Genomic DNA, 21757 nt, shown 5'->3' with positions numbered 1-21757 from the left:
AGTTGAATGTTTTGTTAAAATCACAGAGTTCTTTTAGGAAAATTCTTCTGGAATTGCAAACTAAATTTAGTAAACCTGACCTAAAATAATGCTCAGATCTTTGTCTATATTTTCCTTGTAATTAGTACCAAATTAATTCTTTCCAATTTTTATGGTGACTATTAAGCAATTATGATATGTAAGACAATCTCTTGTAAAATTCGGTTGGAGAAACACAAGCTCATGTTTTTACTATTAATTTGCTGGCCTTAAATTTAAGTGTACTGTATCTAAAAACGAATTTAAACAATATGTTGACATTTTGGACAGGCTTTTTCGCTTTCTTGCCGAGTTACATGACAAGCTTGATACCACTCTTTTATGTGTTCTTTAAAGGGATAGTGCACCCAAAAATGAGAATTCAGCCATTATCTACTCACCCATATGCTGAGGGAGGCTCAGGTGAAGTTTTAGAGTCCTCACATCCCTTGCGGAGATCCAAGGGGAGAGTGGGTAGCAGCACAACTCCACCTAATGCAGGCTGACGGTGCCCCAGATTCAAACGTCCAAAAACACATAATTGAAACCACACAATAACTCCATACTGCTTGTCCGTAGTGATCCAAGTGTCCTGAAGCCCCGACATAAAAAGTTGCTTGGAAAAACGTCATTTGAACTCTGTTTTTAGCCTCACTGTAGCCTGCAGCTAACGGCTTCTCTGTGCACCGTGCTCACGGGTGCACGCTTGCGCGAGACCGTGAGACATGGACACCGCCTTCTTGTGTGTTCACATGCTTCCGTGCGCAAGCGCGCACATGTGAGCGCAGTGCCCAGAGAAGCAGTTAGAGCTGCAGGCTACAATGAGGCTAAAAACAGAATTCAAATGAACTTTTTATGTCGGGGCTTCAGGACACTTGGATCACTACAGACGAGCAGTATGGAAATACTTTGTGGTTTCAATCTGGGGCGCCATAAGCCTCCATTAAGTTGTGTTGCTACCTCCTCTCCCCTTGGATCTCCGTAAGTGTTGTGAGGACTTTAAGGGCTCTAGTTTCGCAGACCGGGCGTGGCGGAGGTGCAGCGCACCTGCTGATTTTGCAAGTTTGGCACACCGTGGGCCCTGGCGCAGCTACTCCTCTATCCCACCTCCGTCCCTCCTACCGGCGCAAGTCGGAAAGAGGGAGGAGAGAAGGCGTGGAGTGGGTTTTACACACATCACACCAATCAAATGAGCTCCTCGCCCTTAAATGCACCACACAAAGGTGTAATGAGCGTTTACTCAATTCGCCATGGCGGAAGAGAGCAGCAGCGTCAGACGGCCAAACGTCTCCCAGGAGGAAACTGATGTTTTGGTCCGGGAGGTCTGCTCACAGTGTCCGAATATACGGAACTGCGAGCAGACCTCCACGGGCTGATGATGCAAAAGTAGCCTGGGAGGAGGTCACCACAATTGTAAATCAATGTTGTGTTTCTCTCGTGCGCGCGTGCTCTCTCTTTCTCTCTCGCAGTCTCACTCTGTTTCTTTTCTTTTGACTTTTCTAAGTTGACAGATGCTGAATATATACTCCCTATCTGATGCTGTGGCTGTTTGTGGTTGGCTGAGAGGGATGTGAACTCATTAGTTTGCAGGCTGTGTTAATCAAATCGGGTTCGGTTTCCATTACGCGTGCCAAACGGTGCCAAACGGTGCCAATCCCCTTTGATCTGACATCAGATGTGACGGGACAGTCAATATAGAGATACATTTATGTGTTGATTGCAGATAGTTGCACTGAATAGTGGTTTTGTGGCTATGTATTGCATTGTTAGTGTGCCTGATATTCTGGAAACCTGCCTGTGAGGTTTTGGTGACGTGTGCGCACTGTCCGCTGGTCAGCCAAACTTTGGCTTACACCAGCTGTGCTCCCCCTGCGCTGACAGTAGACCTGGTTTCAGATGGCGAGCTTTTAGCGCACCTTCGGCGGAGCCTTTTGGCACGAAACTGTCACTGCGCCAAGCTGGATCTGTCGACACCTCCCCCTGCTGCGCTGCCACACCCATCTCAGCGCACCTTGGTCTGCCAAACTACCAAACTGAGCGCGCCTTGGGTTGCACTGCTCGAAACTAGCTCTGCGCGGGGTTCGCCACCCTGCGCCACCCTGCGCCACCCTGCGCTGCGCCGGGAAACTAGAGCCCTATAACTTCACCTGAGCCTCCCTCAGCATATGGGTGAGTAGATAATGGCTGAATTTTCATTTTTGGGTGCACTATCCCTTTAAAGAACAGATAAACGAGTGGTATCAAGCTTGTCATGTAACTTGGCAAGAAAGCGAAAAAGCCTGTCCAAAATGTACAAGCAAACTACAAACTACAAGAAAATTTCATTTTGTGTGATTATCCCATAAGCACCACCTCCTTGAAAGAGGATAAGATCTTGATCTGGTTAGCACATGCTTTAATTTTGTAAGTGAGTGAAAGAAAGACGCAACTTATTTTTGATGCTATTACCCTTTTTTAAACACAACTGTTTGCAGGATGCGTAGAGATGAGGCAATGTATCTGTTTGTGGCGCTGTAAGGTTAATAACGGTAATATGATGATAGTGAAACAAGGTAAACTTTCTTTTCGCCACCATATTAATAATTATTATAATTAATATATATATATATATATTTTTTTTTTTTTTTTTTGTTCTTTGGACAGTACTTTTTCTTTTGCTGGTCCTGCCCCAGTATCAGCCATAACCACAAAATAAAAAATCCAAAATAAAATTATCTAAAGAAGAATCTCCTCCTGCTTTCTTTAAACTTGCGAACGTATTACTCACTGTGAAACTTTGCCTGGGAAAATTAAATATAGGGTCTTCGGGTTTGCTTGCCATACCTTGTTTTGTTTGATTTCATGGGGAATCAGACCTGGGAACAGGCATTAAGAATAACTAGAAAGCAGATGGACTTGTTTGCTTACGTAGGTCCTATAAAGGCACCTTGTAGCTGCTTTATATGTAATGTTACAGAGCCAGCAGTCTGCTTATACAGGTAGTCTGGTTCAGTCCTCTGTTTGTTTAGTCCATACAAAACTGGAGAATGAAATATATATAAATAATATAAATTATAAAATAATATGAGTTAAGTTGTGGTTTTACGGTGAGTTTCTTGCTGGAACAAAATGTTGTTGCCTTTGGATAGAGGCGGGCTTGCTTTTTCCCTAGCTTCCAAAATGTGTGTCCTCTGCGCTAAGCTTAGCTAAATGGCTTATTTATTGTACAGATATGAGAGTGGTATCTATCATCTTATCTAACTTGCAGCAAGAAAGCAACTCAACTAGTCATGGAGTTTTTACAGTAGAATGTAAACCTCCTTCCAGGGTTGTCAGACCCAGCGTTTCCAAAAAAAAAAAACAAACCCAGGGACATGACCTCAGTGTCCTCAATGGTAGCTAAGGCCCTGGTTGCTGCAGGAAAATGCCTAACGGCCTGCATGCATAGTAGTAGCAGTCACAGACGGGGTTTGGTACCTGTGTCCGAGACATTCTCCTTCTTCGTCTGCACCAAGCCAAGCACAGCGGAGAGGAGACAGAGAAAAAGCACAGATTAGAAAAGGCAGAGTAAGAAATACGAGGAATAAAGATTTAGAAGCAGTGGGAAGAGGCGCACATAAGCACACACACTCTCAAAAGAGGAGCCGAGAGAGGAGGCAACAAAGAGGCCAGTGCATTTTAATCCCTTTCACAAGAGAGGAAGAGATAAAAGGGGGGGAATGGATTGAAAGGAGAGAAAGCCAGCAATAAACTATAAGCATCACCATACACACGAAGGCAGCAGTAAGTACACTGGGGGGATGGACTGTCAGTGTGTGGATGTGCATGTGCAAGAAGCCCCCACCAATTCTTCTGCTTTAGTGTGACAGGATTTTCTAAATCATTCCCTTTGGAGGGTTGAAGAGCAGTGCAGTGCAGTGCAGTGCAGTGCGGTGCAGCGAGCAAATAAAAATGAGGTAAAAACAAGGATGTGTTTCAAAGGAATGTCTCTTTTCTTATTTGCATGTGTGTGTGTGTTTGTGTGTGTGTGTATGAGTGTTACCTGTATGTAGGAGATTATGTCTGTGGTGAAGAGTGTGTGGCAGAATTGGGAAACAGGTCTGGACTTCCGTACACGCACTGACCGAGCACATTGCATTCTGGGAAATATAATAATAAAATGCATAATGCCATTTTACATGTGGGTATTAAACTCAAGCTCTAAAGATGTTTGCTAATCTCCATTATCAGTCACACTACACATTCCCTCCCCTCCAAATAACAGCTTTAATACATAGGAAATTGCCAAATGGGGCAATTTGGTTGAAATTTGGTGAATCTCTTTCCTCTTCTCCTTGTCCTCTCTGCTCTCTCCGTGTCTCTATGCCTCTCAATCATACTCTCTTTACTCTTAGCTGTGTAAACACACTGTTTACCTGGAAGGGTCACTGTCGACAGCCTCAGCTGGAAGAGAGAGACAGAAAACAAGTGAAAGAGTTAGTTTAGGGTCCTGGTGCAAACAATGTGCAGCATTATTAAAAGGGAACTCCATCCACTTTAAACATCAAAATCTCTTTACAGGTGCTGGGGAGTACTATTGCATATATGAAAGAAGTTGTATAGGCCTTTTATGGCTCCACAGGAAGCTGTGCAACATTTGGTAAATTACCGCAAGTGATGTCACTTGAGTCAGCATCAGACTACAAGTTTGAACATTTAAAAATTTAAATCTGGGTACTGGTTCAAGGTAGCAGTCAGTGCTATAACAAACTCATGTGTCTGATCAAATCAGAGATGGGAGTGAGTCAAAAGTATGTCTCAAGTCTTAACCTTAAAGTCTCAAGCAAGTTGCTGTGGTGAGAATCAATCAAGTCAAGTCGAGTCCCTGCTATAAGTCAGGCAAGTCACAAATCGAGTCATATGAAGTTCTGATGATCTATCCCAGCTTCCTCATGTAAATCACAAAACGTTATATTCAACATCTGGTTACATTTCCCAGCTGACGTTTGACCAGCCAATGAGCTAATAAGTTAGCTAAAAAGACACATTCACGTACTTTTCTTTGTGTGTTTGAGCCTGAATTTTGAGCTGCAGACCTCGAACACTACTGTTGTTGTCTGACTATCGTCAATGACAACATAGGCACTCTTGAATCTCTTGAATGTTTTTTGGACTAGCCCCCTTCATGAAAGCTGCATTGGCCTCTTCTGGTCTGCAGCCTCCTAGTAGGTGGCCATGTTTGCGCAATATGCACTAGATATGGCCTAATCATGTTTCAAAGATAAAAACGTAACTTCTCTATATCGAGAAAAATGCAAATATTTAATTTAAAAAAAAGTCCTTTTCAGACATTTGTCTCAAGTCATGAATATCAAGTCAAAGTCAAGTCGACTCTTTTCAAGCAAGTCTCATTCCTCAAATTTGAGACTCGAGTCTGACTCAAGTCAAGTCATGTGACTCGAGTCAAGCACCTCTGAATCAAACTGTGGGCCACTGAGTTACATTGTGGGTAATGAAGGTGCCAGGTGAGTGGAATAAAAAGGAAAAGCTGCATCAATTTTGATACTGTATGTAGAGTAGGCTAGCCATCGTGAGTCTGACAGTTACAGGAGTACAGAAAATCAGTGGAGTGAGTGCTAATGCATTTGTAAAAACTGATCCATCACTGATTCAAACAGCAGCAACATTAGATGAAATTGCCAAACGCATCATATAACATTGTAGAGTACCTTTCTGTATGGCATCGTGTAGAATGTCATGTTTGGCTTGAAGTTTGAAGGTCAGAGAACTGCTGATAAGGAACTCCTTCACTTTCTAAGACAAAAAAATAAAAATAAAATAAAACAAACTGACTCAGTGTTGCAGTTTTTCCTTCAGAGCTTAATCGCAGCTTCTATAACTCTGCTGTAATTCTCAAAATTTATCACGTAGTCATCACAATAACTTCTCTTTTGTCCTTCAGAAGGCCATTACTCACTCTTATTATTTAACTTGTGCCAGGAGTGAATGAATAAATCAATGAACGTGTCACCGCCAACAAAATTACATTTCACTTTATCACTGCTTCAGCTAAGACAGTCAGCTGTTTACAGAGCTGAGTCTGTGCAACACAAGACACTGAAAATGTGTTTCTTTCAAATTTATGTTGAAACTAAATCATGTCAGAGGCCACAGTAGTTGGCCAATACCAAGTTGTAATTAAAAGAAACTTTAAGCCTCATATGTACTTTTGAAGATATTTAAACAGCAATATGTCCACATTGAGCCAAGTGCAGTAACTTACTGTAAAATAGTAGGTCTCTGTCTCCTGCTGATTGGCTCGACGCTTCGCAAGGGTAAGTTTTTGGGCGGTGTTTCCTCCAGGGGGCTCGTGTGATAGGCTGCTTGGCACGTCGGGGGAGGGGTTACAGTCGCTTTCACACATATTGTCCAGCAGGGCTGTGAGCGTGGCTTTAAGTGTTTTACTGACCTGAGAAAGGGAAAGAAATGTTGACTGGTTAATTCACTTTCCACATTTCCTAGATAATGTATCAATGTAACTTTTGGCTGAACTGAAGCATGTGAAGCCAGTCCTATAAACTGTCTGCCTATAGTCTGTGAGTGTTTGTGTGAGTGACTGAGTAAGTGATGACACACTAACAGAGCTGGGGCCCTGACAGTCCTGTATTAGTGTGGTCATCATTGTCTGTAACCAGTGTGGCATAATGGCATGGTGGAATTGGCAAGCTAGCTAGCTAACTAGTTAGCTGCTAAATGACCAAAATTTATCAACCTAATGCTTTATCCCTAAACACTTGTCACAGCGTAGAAAGACACATTGCTATCATTAGATGAGTGATAACTTAGTTTGGCTCATTTTTTTGTAGCCACTGTGATGTAATTTGGAGGAATTTGGTGGAATTTGCAAGCTAGCTAGCTAGCTAACTAGCGAGCCGCAGTTGTAGCCTAATGGCTGTTTTGTATGGCATAAAGAGAGGATCATCTCATCAATTTGCTTGGAGAACAGCTGTGTCTGTTTGAAACGAGTGGCTTAAAATCTATGAGTAACCATTATTGAATATTACATGTCACAATGTCAGAGTGGGGTGCTGCCACCTTCACAAAGAAAAAGTGGAAATAAGATATCAAAACAGGTGCCACCATCTTAGTAACAACCCATAACTAGAGGTTGAAACAATTTATCAGTTTGACAACCGATCATTATTCGGCTGAAATAGTGGCCGATGTCTGCACAGCCTCCATTCGTGATGCAGAGACGTAGCATACATCACCAGCTGGAGCTGAAGAGGGGAGGGCTGTGTTAACTGATCAGTGGGTACAGCTCCAGAGAAAGCAGGTCTCTTCTGGTGTGTAAGTGTGTCTCAGTGTATTGCTTTCCATTCTAAAATGTATTTACATGAACATTTGGGCTCAACCACAAAAGTGGGGCAAAGTGCATGACTGAGTGAATGCCACCACTTCCTGTTTTCAGATTAAAGCCCTCCAGCCTTTCATACACAGCCCGGCCATATTCAAGGCTTTCATCTAATCTTGTTTCATTTAATGTTCATACTGTAAAGTTGAACATTGTCGCTTGCTGCAGTGAGTGAGTAAGTGAGTGAGTGAATGAATGGCGGACAGATGGGGACAGACAGACAGACCATTGAAGAAACAGGCAGTGAGAATAATTAGCTGACCTCCTCTGTTTCCAAGGTAACGGCAGCAAGTCGAGACTGAAGTTGCTGGAACCTGGTCTCCAGCTCGTACCTCACCTGGCTCTCCGCGCTCACCTCGCACACCTGGAAGACACAAACAAGATATAACACTGAGGGATCAATAAGCTCAGACTACTGGGATATTGTTTGAAGAGAGATGGGAGGGGCAGAAAGCAGGATTCATAAAAAAATCTGCCTTCAGTACAAGGATTTTCCCCTTAATTCTTCATTTTAGATCAACTTTAAAAAGACAAATGAGATAAGGAGCAATGTCACAGTGTGGGACAGGTAAGGTTGACGCTGTAAATGTGACAAGGTGGGGTTATATGATACTGTGGTACAACAGAAAACAGGTGCACTTAATCCAACCCAATGTTTTCCCACTGATACTGATTAAAGCTTCAGTCTGTGGTTGCTGCACAGTAATTCTTATTCTTCACCTGGTCTCCCTCGTGTGGATGGTAGTTAAATCTGAATGGAAGGCAGAAGGCGGCGTCATGTTGCTGTAGCAATGCATCCCTGTCTCCGCCCTGGTCCAGGGAAGTCACGGCAGCCTCCAGCTGCTTGAGACCTGTCTCCTCTGTTTTCTGGATGCGCCACCTACTGGCCAGGTAGCACTTCATCGCCCTCTCCACGGACAGATGGAAACCCAAGTCACAGCACTGCCAGGGAGGAGGGGAGGAAGAGATAGATGGAAGGAGGTAGTGAAGGAGGATTAGGGATACAGAAAGACAGGAAATGGTGAGATGGGGAGGCAATAATGGAGCAGGGGAGGTAAAAAGGAAAGGGAAAGGGGAGAAAGAATTAATAATGAGGTGATTGTGGTGTGGAAGAAAGGAGGTTTTTTATTTGTTGACAGGGAGTTCTTCAGAAATCAAAGCTATTCTTTTTCATCATAATATCTCAGCTTTTCTTCAGGTAATAACAGGAAAGAGTGGTACACAAAATGGTGACTGAAAACCACTGAATGCTCTCAGTGTTCCAAGCACACGCAGACAATCACACAACACAAATTGTATGTTTCTTACGTCGATGAGAGTGCTGATATCCTGCAGGTAGTACTTGTTCATGGCGGCGTTGGCTGCTGCTAGATTCAGCAGGTAGTCATTACGAGCTTTGGTACACTTCAGCTGGGTCTCCTGCACTCTGCCATGCCTCTGTGCATGCACACACATACGCACACAAATCAAGTCAGAGAAGATAAGAACACAAAACCATGTCTTGATAAAAAAAAGTTGCCATCTCCCTCATAAAACCATGTGCATAAAGGAGATATGCATTTATACATTTTTTTACACTCAAACACAGACAAAACAACAGGAACAGGAAATGGTCTGTTTAGTGGAAAACCTAGTTCAAGACTTCCTGTGACTCACACACACAAGCACTGCAGACACACACTTACTTTCTCCATTAATCTCTCCATCTTCTTGACCGAGCTCCGCCTCTGCCCCCCTGATTGGCCGGGCCCGAGCTCAGCTGACTTGCCGGTGTGTCTCTCCTCCAACCGCTCGGCTTCCTTCAGCTTCCCCTCAGCTATCAGACAGTCTGTGTGGTACTGGTTGTACGTCTTCAGAGCCTTCATCAGTGCACATGTCACATACGGGAAACTCCACATCAGCATCCTCAGTGCATTATTACCTTATTTAGCATTACTGCATGCCAAGACAAACTAAAGTGCTCACCGTCTGCAGTTCAGTGGTGACCTTAAGCAACTCATCTTGCATCTGGATGCCAACTTCTTTGCTCTGCAATTTGCAAAAGTAGATCATTTACCAAATCATTTGATTAACTTTGAAGCAACAGTTGAACATTTTGGGATATACTTTATTGTGGAGAGTGAGATGAGAACATTGATGTCACTTTCATGTCTGTAAGCTGGATATTAAGCTAAAGCTGCGAGCGATTAGCTAAGGTTAGCACAAAGACTGGAAATGAGAAGAAACAGCTAGCCTGGCTGTGTCCGAAGTTCAAAAATACATCTCCATCACCTCTAACATCCACTAATTAATTTTCTTATAGTGGTGGTGCAGGAATGAGTCCTAAAACCCGTAAATGAGTTAGCATATTTGCACTCTGTGTTCCCTCATCTCAAAGTCAGTGGGGTTTTTTGAATGAGTTTTTTGCTAGATGACTGAAATAAGGTCTGTGGTTAACGCAAGCTTAAGAAACCAGTTGCCTGACTTGAAAGTGACAACAGTGCTTCCTTCGAATGGGGTTGTGTTCAATGCACGCCCCTCTTGTGGTATTCACGATCATGCAGGTGGAAATTTCATGAGCTATGATGTGTTTACTGATGTTTTCTGAAATGGTCAGACCATGCCGGATATTAATATACTGTAATTTTACTTGCATAGAGCTGTTCTTCATAATTTTCTATGTCTGAAGATATTTCCAACAGCCTCATGTTTTTCCTCCGTCATTACACCTTTGCATTTCCTGCATTACGTGACCCACTTGCTAGCTTGCTAAATCACCAGCCTAGGTGGCCCCTTGACATCCATGTTGCTGTTGTCTTGCAAAAGTGTTCTCACGTTTTAACCACTTGAACACCAAGCATGTTGTGTACACAGTTTCCCATGTCGTAACCACAAGCTTTTTTCATTTGAAGGCAGCACAAGACTCCAGCAAATGAGCCCTTGTTCAACCACAACTTGACATTTTAACATTACAGGTTCTTTTTTAAACAAACAAGACATACTGTGTTAATTAGAAAGATCTAGATGTGCTAGTAGGTATATTTTTGTACCTTTGGACAGAGCCAGGCTAGCTGTTTGCCCCTGATTCCAGTCTTTATGCTTAGCTAAGCTAATTGCCTGTTAACTCTACCTTTTAACATGCAGAAATTAGTGTGGCATCAAGCTTTTCACCTCCCAACATGTTCAAACTGTTCTTTGAATTACAAATGAACTTAGTGAAAATTAAACTAAAACTCAATAAATACATTAAGAACACTACACAACAATTATAAAGTATCACTCATATGTGCAGTTACTTTGTACAGCTACTATGATGGTAGCAATAAGAGACTCAATAGTGTTGACAGTGATTTTAGAAAAGCTAAAAGGGTCTTGCTGTGCTTGGCGTCGGGCCTGACAACACCTCTTAGCTGCTCTGAAATGACTGTAGTGGCTTAATTAAAATTCTGCTCACTTTTCAACTATGAGAAGGTAGGGAAAGCGTGTCTGACAACTAGTAATTTGAGCAAGATGAGTCTGTGTGCTTTACAGAATGAATGAGACTGCAGATGCCACTGCAGCACCAAGACAGATAACAGGACAAGTACATGAGGAGGGGATTTAGAGGACTTTCATTGTGTTCAGTGAGTGTCAACGTACTACGAAAATATATTAAAAATTGAATGTGGCAGCAATGAAAAAAAGCCATCTTGATGACTTTATGCACTGAGTCTTGGACTTGACTGTGGAGTCATTTCAGTTGTTTGTAACATGATGTTAGTGTAGTGATGAGTTTATTCTGCTCTGCTCCAGACACTGACGGTCAAGATAACATTTTTGAAATTAAGTGCAATCATTCCTACTTAATTAAAAGGTCCAGTGTGAAGGATTTAGGGTCATATACTGGCAGAAATTAAATATACTATTTAACTATGCTTTTGTAAGTGTATAATCACCTGATACAATGAATCTTTGTGTTTTCGTTACCTTAGAATGAGCCGTTTACATCTACATACGAAGCGGGTACTCTTCCACAGAGCCCACCTTGCTGTTTCTACAGTAGCCCAGAACAGACAAACCAAACACTGGCTCTTGATAGAGCCACTTGCCACCATAGTTCTTCTTCACACTTGGCACCAGGCCCCCCAGGAACGCCACTCAGCCTTACTTCGAATTCCCAATTCCCAATAGCTCCTTGCTGTATCGTGGCAAACAAACAAAAAAAAAAAAACCTGTGGTACCCAGAGGCAATTTCCCCATAGGCCACCATTATCAAAGAAGCTATTTTCTATTATAAATTTTTGATCTATGGCGGTTTTATGTTTCTAAAAATTTCCTTGAGCCTCGAAGAGCAATTTAAAAATCTGTGATGTCATCCCAATGTTAAATCTATGAGACAAGTGGGAGAAACATTACTACGCATATTCAGTGGGAGGCATACTACGGAAGCAAATCTGGAAGCTAGAAACTTTTTGGGCCGTATGTGCCAGGTGAGCAATTCCATTATCCTATAGGTACCGTCATGGTGTCAAGTGTCCTGTCATTATTATATATCTATGCTTGAAACACGGCAGAAGTTTCAGTTGGTTGCAATCTGCAGCCTCATGGCGAGATGCCACTTAATCCTACACACTAGACCTTTAAAAACACAAGACTTGTATATGGCAGTACTTATACAAGGACTTATAAAAGAAAGAATATGCTGCTTAAAACTGCATCCAGAAGTTTTACCACATCTCTGTATCTCTGCATTGAATATCATCAGTAACATGTTACATTAACAGAGGAATGATGGGAGGATGACCTCCAAGGATAGGGTTTGCATGTCTACTGTGTTTGTTTCTGCGTGAATGTGACCTAACACCAAAGATGCACTCACTCGTTTGTGCAGACGGTGTGTATCCTCCGTGCTGTGCGCCAACCGCTGTGTGAGTGTGTTGCAGCAGGTGTCACCCAGTGCTGCATGTTCCCGGCTCTCCAGACGAGTCTGAGTCAGCAAAACAGACCAGACCTGACACACAGACTGACCCCACTGCTCCTTCCTGGAGGTAAAACAGACATCCTTACTGAATTACGGATAAACAAAACACTGAAGAATCACCTGAGGAATGGACAGGACACATGTGCACTCACATACTGCACACACACTTACTTCTTAGTCTTGTGGGTGAATCGCTCGGTGAGTTTGTCAAGGGCGCGCGCATATTCAGCCTCAATGTCTCCTCGGCGCCGGAGAAACTCAGAGAGGTCTGAGAGCTGCTGTTGTTTCACCTCCACCTGAGAGTCTAAAATCTTTATCTGGTCTGTCAGCTGGGCCCGCAGGTCTGACACAAACACACACAGACAGACAGAAGTGGAGGGACACAGAGAGAGACGGACAGACATGGAGAGAAAGAGGACAGTTATTTAAGGTATAGTCATTTTAGATAGTTCTTAACATGGTGCTGTGTTTTCAAGTGTTAATTTTTCTTATAGGTTTGGTTATAACTTGTAAATTGATGTTTAAGAAATGAGGGATTGAGGTCTTGATTGATAGCTGTGTGTGCCAATCGGTATGCTTGCTATGACTGATGCTGACCGCGATAGGTCAGACAGGTGTCTGGGCAGGAACTCCATACCAGTGAGGATTGCTACTGCGCAGACTCTGACTCCAAATGAAGTCATCAGCACAAGATGGTAGCGACCATGTCTTGGATATTTTGGCTTTACTTTTGTGCAGTAGGGGAAAGTGGAGACACATCGTCCATCTTTATATACCGTCTATGATAACACTGTAGTGGTTTTATCAGGACGTATTATCTCTATGGTTCGGTAATGCCAAGAAGTCTCTTTGTTTTAGAAAGTACATTTACTTACTGTACTCAAGTGCCATTTTGAAGTACTTATACTTTACTCTACTACATTTATTTAACAGCTATAGTAACATATTAACCCTTAGCATTAAGCTCCACATGTTAATCCTTTAAAATACAACCCTTTCCAACCTTTTTGTCTTGTGCTTTACCAAAGAGCTGTGTCTGGAGTCTTCTTCTCACATTTCTGATATACACAATATGTGGTGTTAGCAGTTAAACCAAAGAGTGATTTCCCCTCACCACTGGTTACAGCAGTTACTACAGATAACGGCCTCCTGACCCATAGTGGTTGAGCAGTGTGGTTGTGGAGGCGTAACTCCCACCCTTCACTTACCCCTCAGGTTAAGCTTATGGTCACACATGAGCGACTGCATGCGAGTGCCTACTGAGCTGATAACAAACACAGAAAGCCAGCTTGCTAGCTCATGTTAGCTAGCTGTCTAACAAATACCATGAAATATGATGATATTGGTGTATTTTCCATCTTACACTTCCTGCCAATATTATACAATATGAGCTGGTTAGACACAGACACAAACAATGTCTCCTCCAAACATACTGTACTTCTTTGCTATTTTTTGGGGCTGTGACTTTGCTGTGAGTTCACCAAAGTTGAAGTCCACGGGGTGCGAAGATCCTGCTAGCAGATGCATGCACACACAGGCATAAAGTGCACAGGGAAGATTTATGCAGTGTCTGTATAAAGTATACACATAAAACTACTATATGCATTCACAATCAGCAGTGGCTTTACACCTGTGATTAATTTGATGGTGCCTGGGGACACCCATGGCTCTATGAGGAATAGTTCATTCACACAATAACTGAACTAATAAGAAATGATTCCGAAAGAAATTAGAGAAGATACAACAATGTCTTTGCTAATTCCACATCTCCACTAGTGAATGAGAAGATATAAAAAGCTGTCCGTGCTGTCATTCGGAGGTGCAATCACTAGAGAATTACTGAGTAATTTGACACAGATTATTACACACAGCTCCCTTGTAATAACCCCAGTGTACATGCATACAAGCTTGTGTGCATGATACAAGGTTATTATACACACAAGCTTGTATGTAAACACAAGCAAGCCAGTAGCGATGTGGCCCAGCGCAGCACTTTGCTGTGAAAAGACTAATACAAACATCATTCTCTCAAATAACCCCACCTTAGCTTTGCCCTCCCACTTCTCTCTCTCTCTCTCTCTCTCTCTCTCTCTCTCTCTCTCTCTCTCTCTCTCTACCCTTACCTGTTCTTGTCTTTCTTTTTCCTTTCCTCACTGAGACAGACCCCCCCCACCCTCCGTCCGGCCCGCTCTTTCTTTCCCCTCTTTCCTCTTTTTCTCCATCTCTGTGTGAGTACACAGCCCGGGGCTGACTGGATGTGAGGAGACAGCATCACTAATACTGGCTATAAATACACCCTTGTAGTACAGTACAGAGAGCCACCCAGCTACGGCATGCACCCTCCAAAACATAGCACATGACACACATACACACACACACACACACAAACACACACACACACACACACACACACACACACACACGTTACTGTTGTCATGTGAAAATCCTGTAATGCCAAAATTTGTCATGCTCATGTTTTTACTTTCATTAAGGGATTCTGTGCTCTCATGTTGGCTCACTCTCACTCTGCATGGATCGTCACTGAGTTAAAAACAAGAGGGATTTAATCACTTTAGGTATTTTTGAGTACACATGTAAACATATGCACAAATGCATTCAGTGAGAGTCTGTGTCTAGATGACTGGGCAGAACAACTGCACACATTCATGCATGGATGCACTTGTGCTATCTTATATGCATTCATGCATGCAGGTAAGTGCACAAACAGAAGTGCAATAAAGGGCACAGACGCACACACACTCACACACACATACATATGCAGATCCGGAGCGTCTTACCTTTCATCTGCGATTCGTACTCGGCCAGACTCCCCTTCTCCTTCCTTAGCTTTCCATGTGATGTCATCATCTTTGACCCTTGACTCTGTCACTGAGACCTTCCTTCCTGATCTCTGATTCTTCTTGTAGCCTCTCAGTCACGCCTCCTGGCACCTTTTAACCTTAGTTCCTGCTCTGGCTCTGTAGTCTGTGACCTTCCACCTCTGACCCCCTTGGCCTTGCTGTTCTACAGCTGCGTGCAGAGCATCGGCATCAGTGTCGATGTGCTGCGCTCTGCGGGGATGTCAGTTGGGTCGATGTGGTCATGGAATCCCTTAGGTTTCCGATATGAATGCTGATCCATAGGTGAACGGGCCTGAGCAGCCGACAGAGGGATAAAAAGAGAGTGGAGGAAGAGAGGATAACGGTTAGAGAAGCAGTGGATATGGATGACAAGAGGACAACAGGGGGCAAGAAATGCAGATTTACTGAGACCAGAATAAGAAAAAGAGAGAGCCAGAGGACAAATGAGGCCAGGGCGACAAGACAGAAAGGGACAGTGACACCAGAGAAGGGAGATTTAATAGGAAGGACAGCGAGGGTGGGGGGCAGAGCGCCGAATGGACAGTAAGAGAGCAAAGTGATGGGGATGTGAGGGAGGAAGGATGGGGGATGGGAAGATGAGAGGTGATGAGTAACAGCAGTAATGAAGGACATTCAAGGCCTTGAGGTCGAGGGTTGGCAATGTCCATAAAGTTAATGGTCAAATACACAAGCAACTGTCTTCACTCATTTTTTTGTCACATACTGTACCAAGTTCAACACGATTCTTGGAGGAAAAAGGTCAAGAAGAGAATCTAGAGTCACAGCAGGATAAAGTAAATACTCTCTGGAGAAACTGGGATCTACTTTGGGTCTCGACTCATGTTTTGATGTATTAACAAATTCTCACATTCATTTTGTGGGTTGCCATTGTTGTTCAAACACATTAAAGGGAAACTCCACCAACTGTACACATCAAAGTCAGTTTACTCATCATGAGAAAACAGTTGTTTGATGTCTTTCGCGATTCTGAAGAAGCTTTCACAAGTTTGAAAAACTAACCCTAGTGATGTCATCAGGGTCGTCTCATCAAGAGCAGTGGGAGAAGTCGCTAGCGTCATAAGTACATTTGATCACTTTGAATTCCTATTTCAAAGTTTTATTTAAATGAAAGACGATATAAATACTTCGATACCCATGAGTCTCAGCTACTGTTTCTGTGGAGCAGAAGCTCGTTAATGGTGTGATTCAGAGCTGCTGTGAGTTCAAAACACTTTGTTCTGTCTACACAGGCTCCACCCTCTACTGGACTCTCGGGATAATGCTCTCCTCCAATCAAAAGGACGAATTTGCCCAATGAAATTTGCGTAAATGTAGCTTACCAATCAAGACATACCTATCAAAATACGTGCAGAACCCACAGCGTAAAGCAGTAGTATTTAGCCATCAGTGTCGTAGTCTATGTCCTGCCTGTCCACGGTTCTGTCTCTTCTCCTTTTCAGGGTTTGTACTCGCTTGAACGACACGACTGGTGAAAAGGGTTGGATGTGTGTCATTGTTCCGACCTCTGCTTAGTCTGACGTCCCGTTGTTCCGATATGTGATTATACTAGGCTATACTGTATTTGTGTACCATAGAGGATCAGCAAACGCAACAAAAGTAGGCTACTGGTCGAGATACAAGTGTCATAGAGAGGAGAGAATGAAACACCATAACCTCGTGTTATTAACTCTGGGGTCAGGGTTGTGTGGGGAACTCTCCGTGGTGCTGAACGGCTCCCGGCAGGCGTATTTCTGCCTTGGTGGTGCGCTGCGACCGGCTCTGGGTCCGCTGGGAAAGGCTTGAGGCAAAGCAGGCTCACAGCTTATGTGTTTTCCACTTTCTTTTTCATTTTAACCCAAACCATGATCTTTTCCTGACCCTAACCAAGTGGTTTTTGTGCCTAAACCTAACCAGACCTTAACCACAGGGCATCATGATGATTTTGGAACAATGGGACTTCAGAACAATGGGTTTAATATGGTCGGAACAATGGGATGTTGGACCAATGGGCTGTCGGACCAATGAGCAGTTCCCGTCAGTTGTGCTGCAACTAACTCCTCTGTGGACACAACATACCCACATGTTTACGTGCTCCTTGATGACCTCGGTAAGGTGATGTGCAGGGTTTCTATTGCTTTCCATTGCTTGCAAGGTTAGACGATGGCTCAACCCAGTGTGGTTGCTTACCACCAGGGTTGGCTGGGGCCTTCTACTTCTCTGCTGTGGCAGCCTAGGTTTAGCCAGTCAGAATCAGTTTAGCTGGGTGAATGTTATGTCGCGGGAGGGCTACATTCATCAGGCTCCACTCACTGTACCTGTAGGGTCCAGTAGAGGGCAAGCCTGTGTGAGAAAGCACGAAGGTTGTGATATTGTAACCCTAGTTCTATTAGCACAGGTGGAACCCTCTACCTCATAGCGATAGTTTTATATGCCTTACATGTATTTCGGTAGGCACGTCCTGATTGGCTGGCTACGTTCATGCAAATTTCAGTGGGCAAATGCGTGCTCATGATTGATGGAGATATCTATTGGAGGGCTTTGCCTGTGCTAACACAACTAGGGTTACAATGTTATAACCTTTGTTCTTGAGTTGCAAACAAAACACATAGCTCCTACATTCATTTGAAACTGACCTAGAGTCACATTCATTCATAAGCTGCAAATTGTATTTTCTCTGTTCTGTGATTCTGGGGATGTTTCTTCCTTAATCACCCTGGGAGTTGTAGTTTTTATCGATACAGTCTTGTATGCTGGACTTTTTTTCTCAGAATAGCTCCTCCCATTTTACAACAGTTTTGGGCTTTTAAATGGAAAACATAAGTGATGAGCGTTGGGAGTCAATTTAAAAGACATGGTTGGTTACTAGGTAGGGAGGGATTAATGAAGATATGCACTGAGATGCATTATGGGAAGTGTAGGATCAAGCACTTGTGAGAGTAAACTAGGGACTGAAAATTAGGATATCTGAGCCTCTGCTGCATAGTTTTTGAATGTTCTTTTATAAAGTTGCATCATGCAAGTCTTCCAACTTCATGGATGTGCAATACTAAACTACTGGAGTACCCCTTTAAAGGCAGTTTTGGCATGTTTTAAATGTCTAAAACTGTTAGATGCTGTTGAATGAGAAACACTGGAAGACAATAAAAAATCAGCTTCTGGAGTTGTTCTGCTTGTACAGTAGAAATTAAAAGTCCAGGTAGCCTACAGTTATAACCAAATTAGTCCTACGTGCACATGATTAAATGCTTACATTGCATTAGACACAGACATTTGCATGGATGTTTATTAGTCAGCGTAAACTGTACTGAGAAGATGAGTTCACACACTCACTGTCTTGCTTTTTACTTTCGCACAGGCTGGCAAGCACACAAACACACATATACACACACACACACACACACACACAGAGGCAACTTCACTTCCCACATCCTGTGTCAGTTTCTCAACAGGTTTCAGCACTCTGCAATGGGTGCCAAAGTATGCTGCTTTCACTGGAAACATTGTTCCTCAATCAGCCTCAAGTAATAATTTGGGTTTTGATAAAACCCAAACTGTGAACTCCAACAGAAACCACATCTAATGTGACCTAATACTGACCTGGTTTCAGGCAGTCTCCTGTAAGTCACAGTGCTGTGGGAAAACTTTATATTGCTCTTGATTGTTCTAACATGTTGCATTTAACTGAAGCCCATTACTCAGAACTAAAAAAAATGCAGTCGTTTCCTCTTGCCAAAACTGTGTGGTGGATGTGAGGCAGACGCACTTCAGCAACGGTTTCAGAAAGAAATGGAGACCAAATGGAGAAGTGTAGCAGATAGATTTTTCTGAAAATGAGACTGTGAGGGCCCCGAGACCTTGGAGGCTCCCGAGGCCTTCATCAGCGTGCGACCTTAATCTGCACAGAACAAAGCGAATGTAAATGATCTGGGGAAAGAGGGAAGAGGGGGTTGCGAGTGATCCAGCAAAAGGCCGGGGAAAAGAGAGAACCCGACTGGCTGAGGGGGAGAGACGCAAAAAGGGCAGTGGGGGCAGAGAGACGGAGGTTATCTGGAAACAGTGTTTCATACTTAAAGTCAAGGTCAATGAAAGAAGGAGGTCATGCGGTACACGCAGTGAATATAAAGTAGATTGAAGACAAGAGAGGATACATGTGGTGCAGTGTGATAGATCCTTATTGCTACTGAGGGGATTTTCTGCTAATTTCTTCTGAGGGAAAAAACATGAAGCACTAAGCAGAAGTAATACAAGCGGGATATTGTGTTTGATGTTATGAAAGATACTGTACGGGGCTTTCCTGACATCGTTGACAGCCAACCACGCTGAGCGACGTTGACCCTGTTACTGTACAGAACTTCATCTCATGTTATGTCTTTTGCAGAAATATTTCCAAAATTCTTACAGCTGCATTGTGTCTCAACGGCTGCTTCCTGTGAGCAGTAAAATGGTCCCTGATCCCTGCAAACGTGGGACAAAGCCAAACCATTACTAATGCAGAGTAAAATGTCAAAAACAAAACACATGGGTGTCAGCAGGACCCTCGGCCAGATGATCTCACTTCCTGAAAAGCTGACTTTTGGGAAATATGAGGTTTTTAAGCTGAACTGTAACAGTGTGCACAGACGTTGAATTATCATCCTTATCGGCGCAGTATGATCACAGATAAGCACTGAACTGTTAAAAGGGTGCACACGTGTCGAACATGATATTATGCTGATTTGTGCTACAGCTGTACATTCACCGCTCTGAACACAAGTCAGGTAGAGTCAGGTGTGACACTCGTCTGTCTGACAAACTGATTGGAGAGGCTCTTACAGACACAAACATGATTAGGAGACGACGCGTGTTGCAATTTATGCTGCAGGAGGAAGCAGGGAGACAAACAACACTTGGAAAATATAATGTTAAACAATAGAATGGATAGACAAAATGGTTTCAAACTATAATCAAGCATACAACAAAATAAGAACGATTCATGCTGCACGTGCACTGTGTTATCTTATTGTGCAGGGTCTACTGTAGGTGTAGCACCGACATGAAGCGTAATGGAATTAACTCATATAATCAGCAGCAGACACGACCTCTGCTGTCACAGCTTACAGCAGCTTTTTGTGGTACAGACCTCGTCATGACCTGAAGTAGTTTTAGCAGGAGACAGGTGTGTTTCAGTTTACGGTAGCGCCACAGCATGTCTTTCCTTTTTTTTAATTATGTTATTTAGATGGACCGACAGTGTCTGGCAATCTTGCTGCAAGTCCTACTAGTGAAAGGCAGCTTAAAAGGGCTCTCCACCTATTTTACAAATCAAGGTCAGTTTACTTGTCTTGAGAAGTACTACTCCAGTTGTTAAAATAGAATGCAGTGTTCTTTGACTGATACTGGATATTTAAAGTCAGGATATCTTGGCCTCTGCTGCATCGATGTTTATCATTCCTTTTAAAATCTGTCTCTTGTGAGCACCCAAATTTTATGAAAGAGCGACACTAAATAGCTTCAGTAGAATGACAATTACAGGATAACGCTGGATGTTATAGGCCTAACTCAGCGTGACAGTAGTACAAGATGAGATGAGTCATCGAGCTTGTTTATACCTGGCATGAACATGCGTTTTGTTAATCTGAACACAAGCGGACAGCTGAGACGCATTGCCGTTCACACCTGTGTCTATTGTCCAGCTGACCACCTGTGTTTGGATATCTTTATTGCCTACGTCCCATACGCTGGAAGGTCAAAGGGCCCTGTGCATGGTTATTAAGTTCCCACTCTCGCCAACATGCTTGCTAGTCATGTGTCATGTTAGCGGTTGTGTCTATATGGCTGGAGACATCGCTGTTAGTAGAATTTGGCACATGTCCTTCCATTGGGCAAAACGATGGATGGTCACGCAACACTTTGTCCAGCTGGTCGTAAAATGGTTAATGGTGTGTTCCATATAGATCTTATCGCTTGTTTACGCCTAGGTCGTAAATGGTACAAACGCAAACGGGGACACATATCGGCAATTTAAACAGGAAGTTACGACATTTTACGACATCATCTTGAGTCTCAGCGCTTGTAGCAACGTAAATGGATCATAGCATAATGGTCCGTTCCATATAGATCTTACCACTAGTAAGGCGGTAGGAAAGACAGGAAGCTGCGCAAAATTACGCAGCAACACGTCATGACACGCCTCTTTGAGGCCGTTCTACCAGTAGCGGTCTCGTATGAACTCAGAGGACTACGAGTTTTGAAAGACTGACGTAAGCAAAGATGGCTGCGCCCTATATTTACCATAAGTGGCTCTGCTCTTTACTATTATTTTTACTGTTTAGCAAATTTGATTTTTCATTTTCATTTTCATTTTTCATTTTAATTACTCGTACACATTATAATGCCTTATGGGAATGATTTATGATGTGCTGTTGTGCGTGGAATGTCGTTTATGTGTTGTTTATCCGTTGGTGTTGGTGAAAGTAGCTAGCAGTGTTGCTAATATAAAAGGCTCCACTACTGCAATAGCAACGACAGCTTTCTTGGAGGCATCCATCTTTGTTTACGTTTAGGCTGTAAATGGTACAAACGCAAACG

General features: G+C 43.1%; 1 protein-coding gene across 2 annotated transcripts in view; it reads right to left on the bottom strand.

The window, feature by feature from the left end:
- Positions 1-21757, bottom strand: part of arhgap4b (Rho GTPase activating protein 4b) — a 40336-nt gene that overhangs the window by 14672 nt on the left and 3907 nt on the right. The window contains exons 2-13 of one of the 2 annotated variants that reach the window (XM_033629586.2): positions 15128-15482; positions 12501-12672; positions 12228-12390; positions 9356-9418; positions 9076-9249; positions 8699-8827; positions 8111-8332; positions 7653-7754; positions 6260-6445; positions 5706-5790; positions 4413-4440; positions 3475-3502 (exon numbers count right to left, since the gene is read on the bottom strand). In XM_033629586.2, coding sequence (XP_033485477.1) covers positions 3475-3502; positions 4413-4440; positions 5706-5790; positions 6260-6445; positions 7653-7754; positions 8111-8332; positions 8699-8827; positions 9076-9249; positions 9356-9418; positions 12228-12390; positions 12501-12672; positions 15128-15197 — 1422 coding nt within the window. In that variant the 5' untranslated portion in view covers positions 15198-15482. Of the gene's footprint in view, positions 1-3474; positions 3503-4039; positions 4137-4412; positions 4441-5705; positions 5791-6259; positions 6446-7652; positions 7755-8110; positions 8333-8698; positions 8828-9075; positions 9250-9355; positions 9419-12227; positions 12391-12500; positions 12673-15127; positions 15483-21757 lie in introns of both variants that reach the window. The other variant, XM_033629584.2, reaches the window with a different exon arrangement.

The sequence above is a fragment of the Epinephelus lanceolatus genome, chromosome 8 (genome assembly GCF_041903045.1).
Source record: "Epinephelus lanceolatus isolate andai-2023 chromosome 8, ASM4190304v1, whole genome shotgun sequence".
NCBI lineage: Eukaryota > Metazoa > Chordata > Actinopteri > Perciformes > Serranidae > Epinephelus > Epinephelus lanceolatus.
The sequence above is the reverse complement of the archived record's forward strand: the minus strand, read 5'-3'. Positions and strand labels throughout refer to the sequence as shown.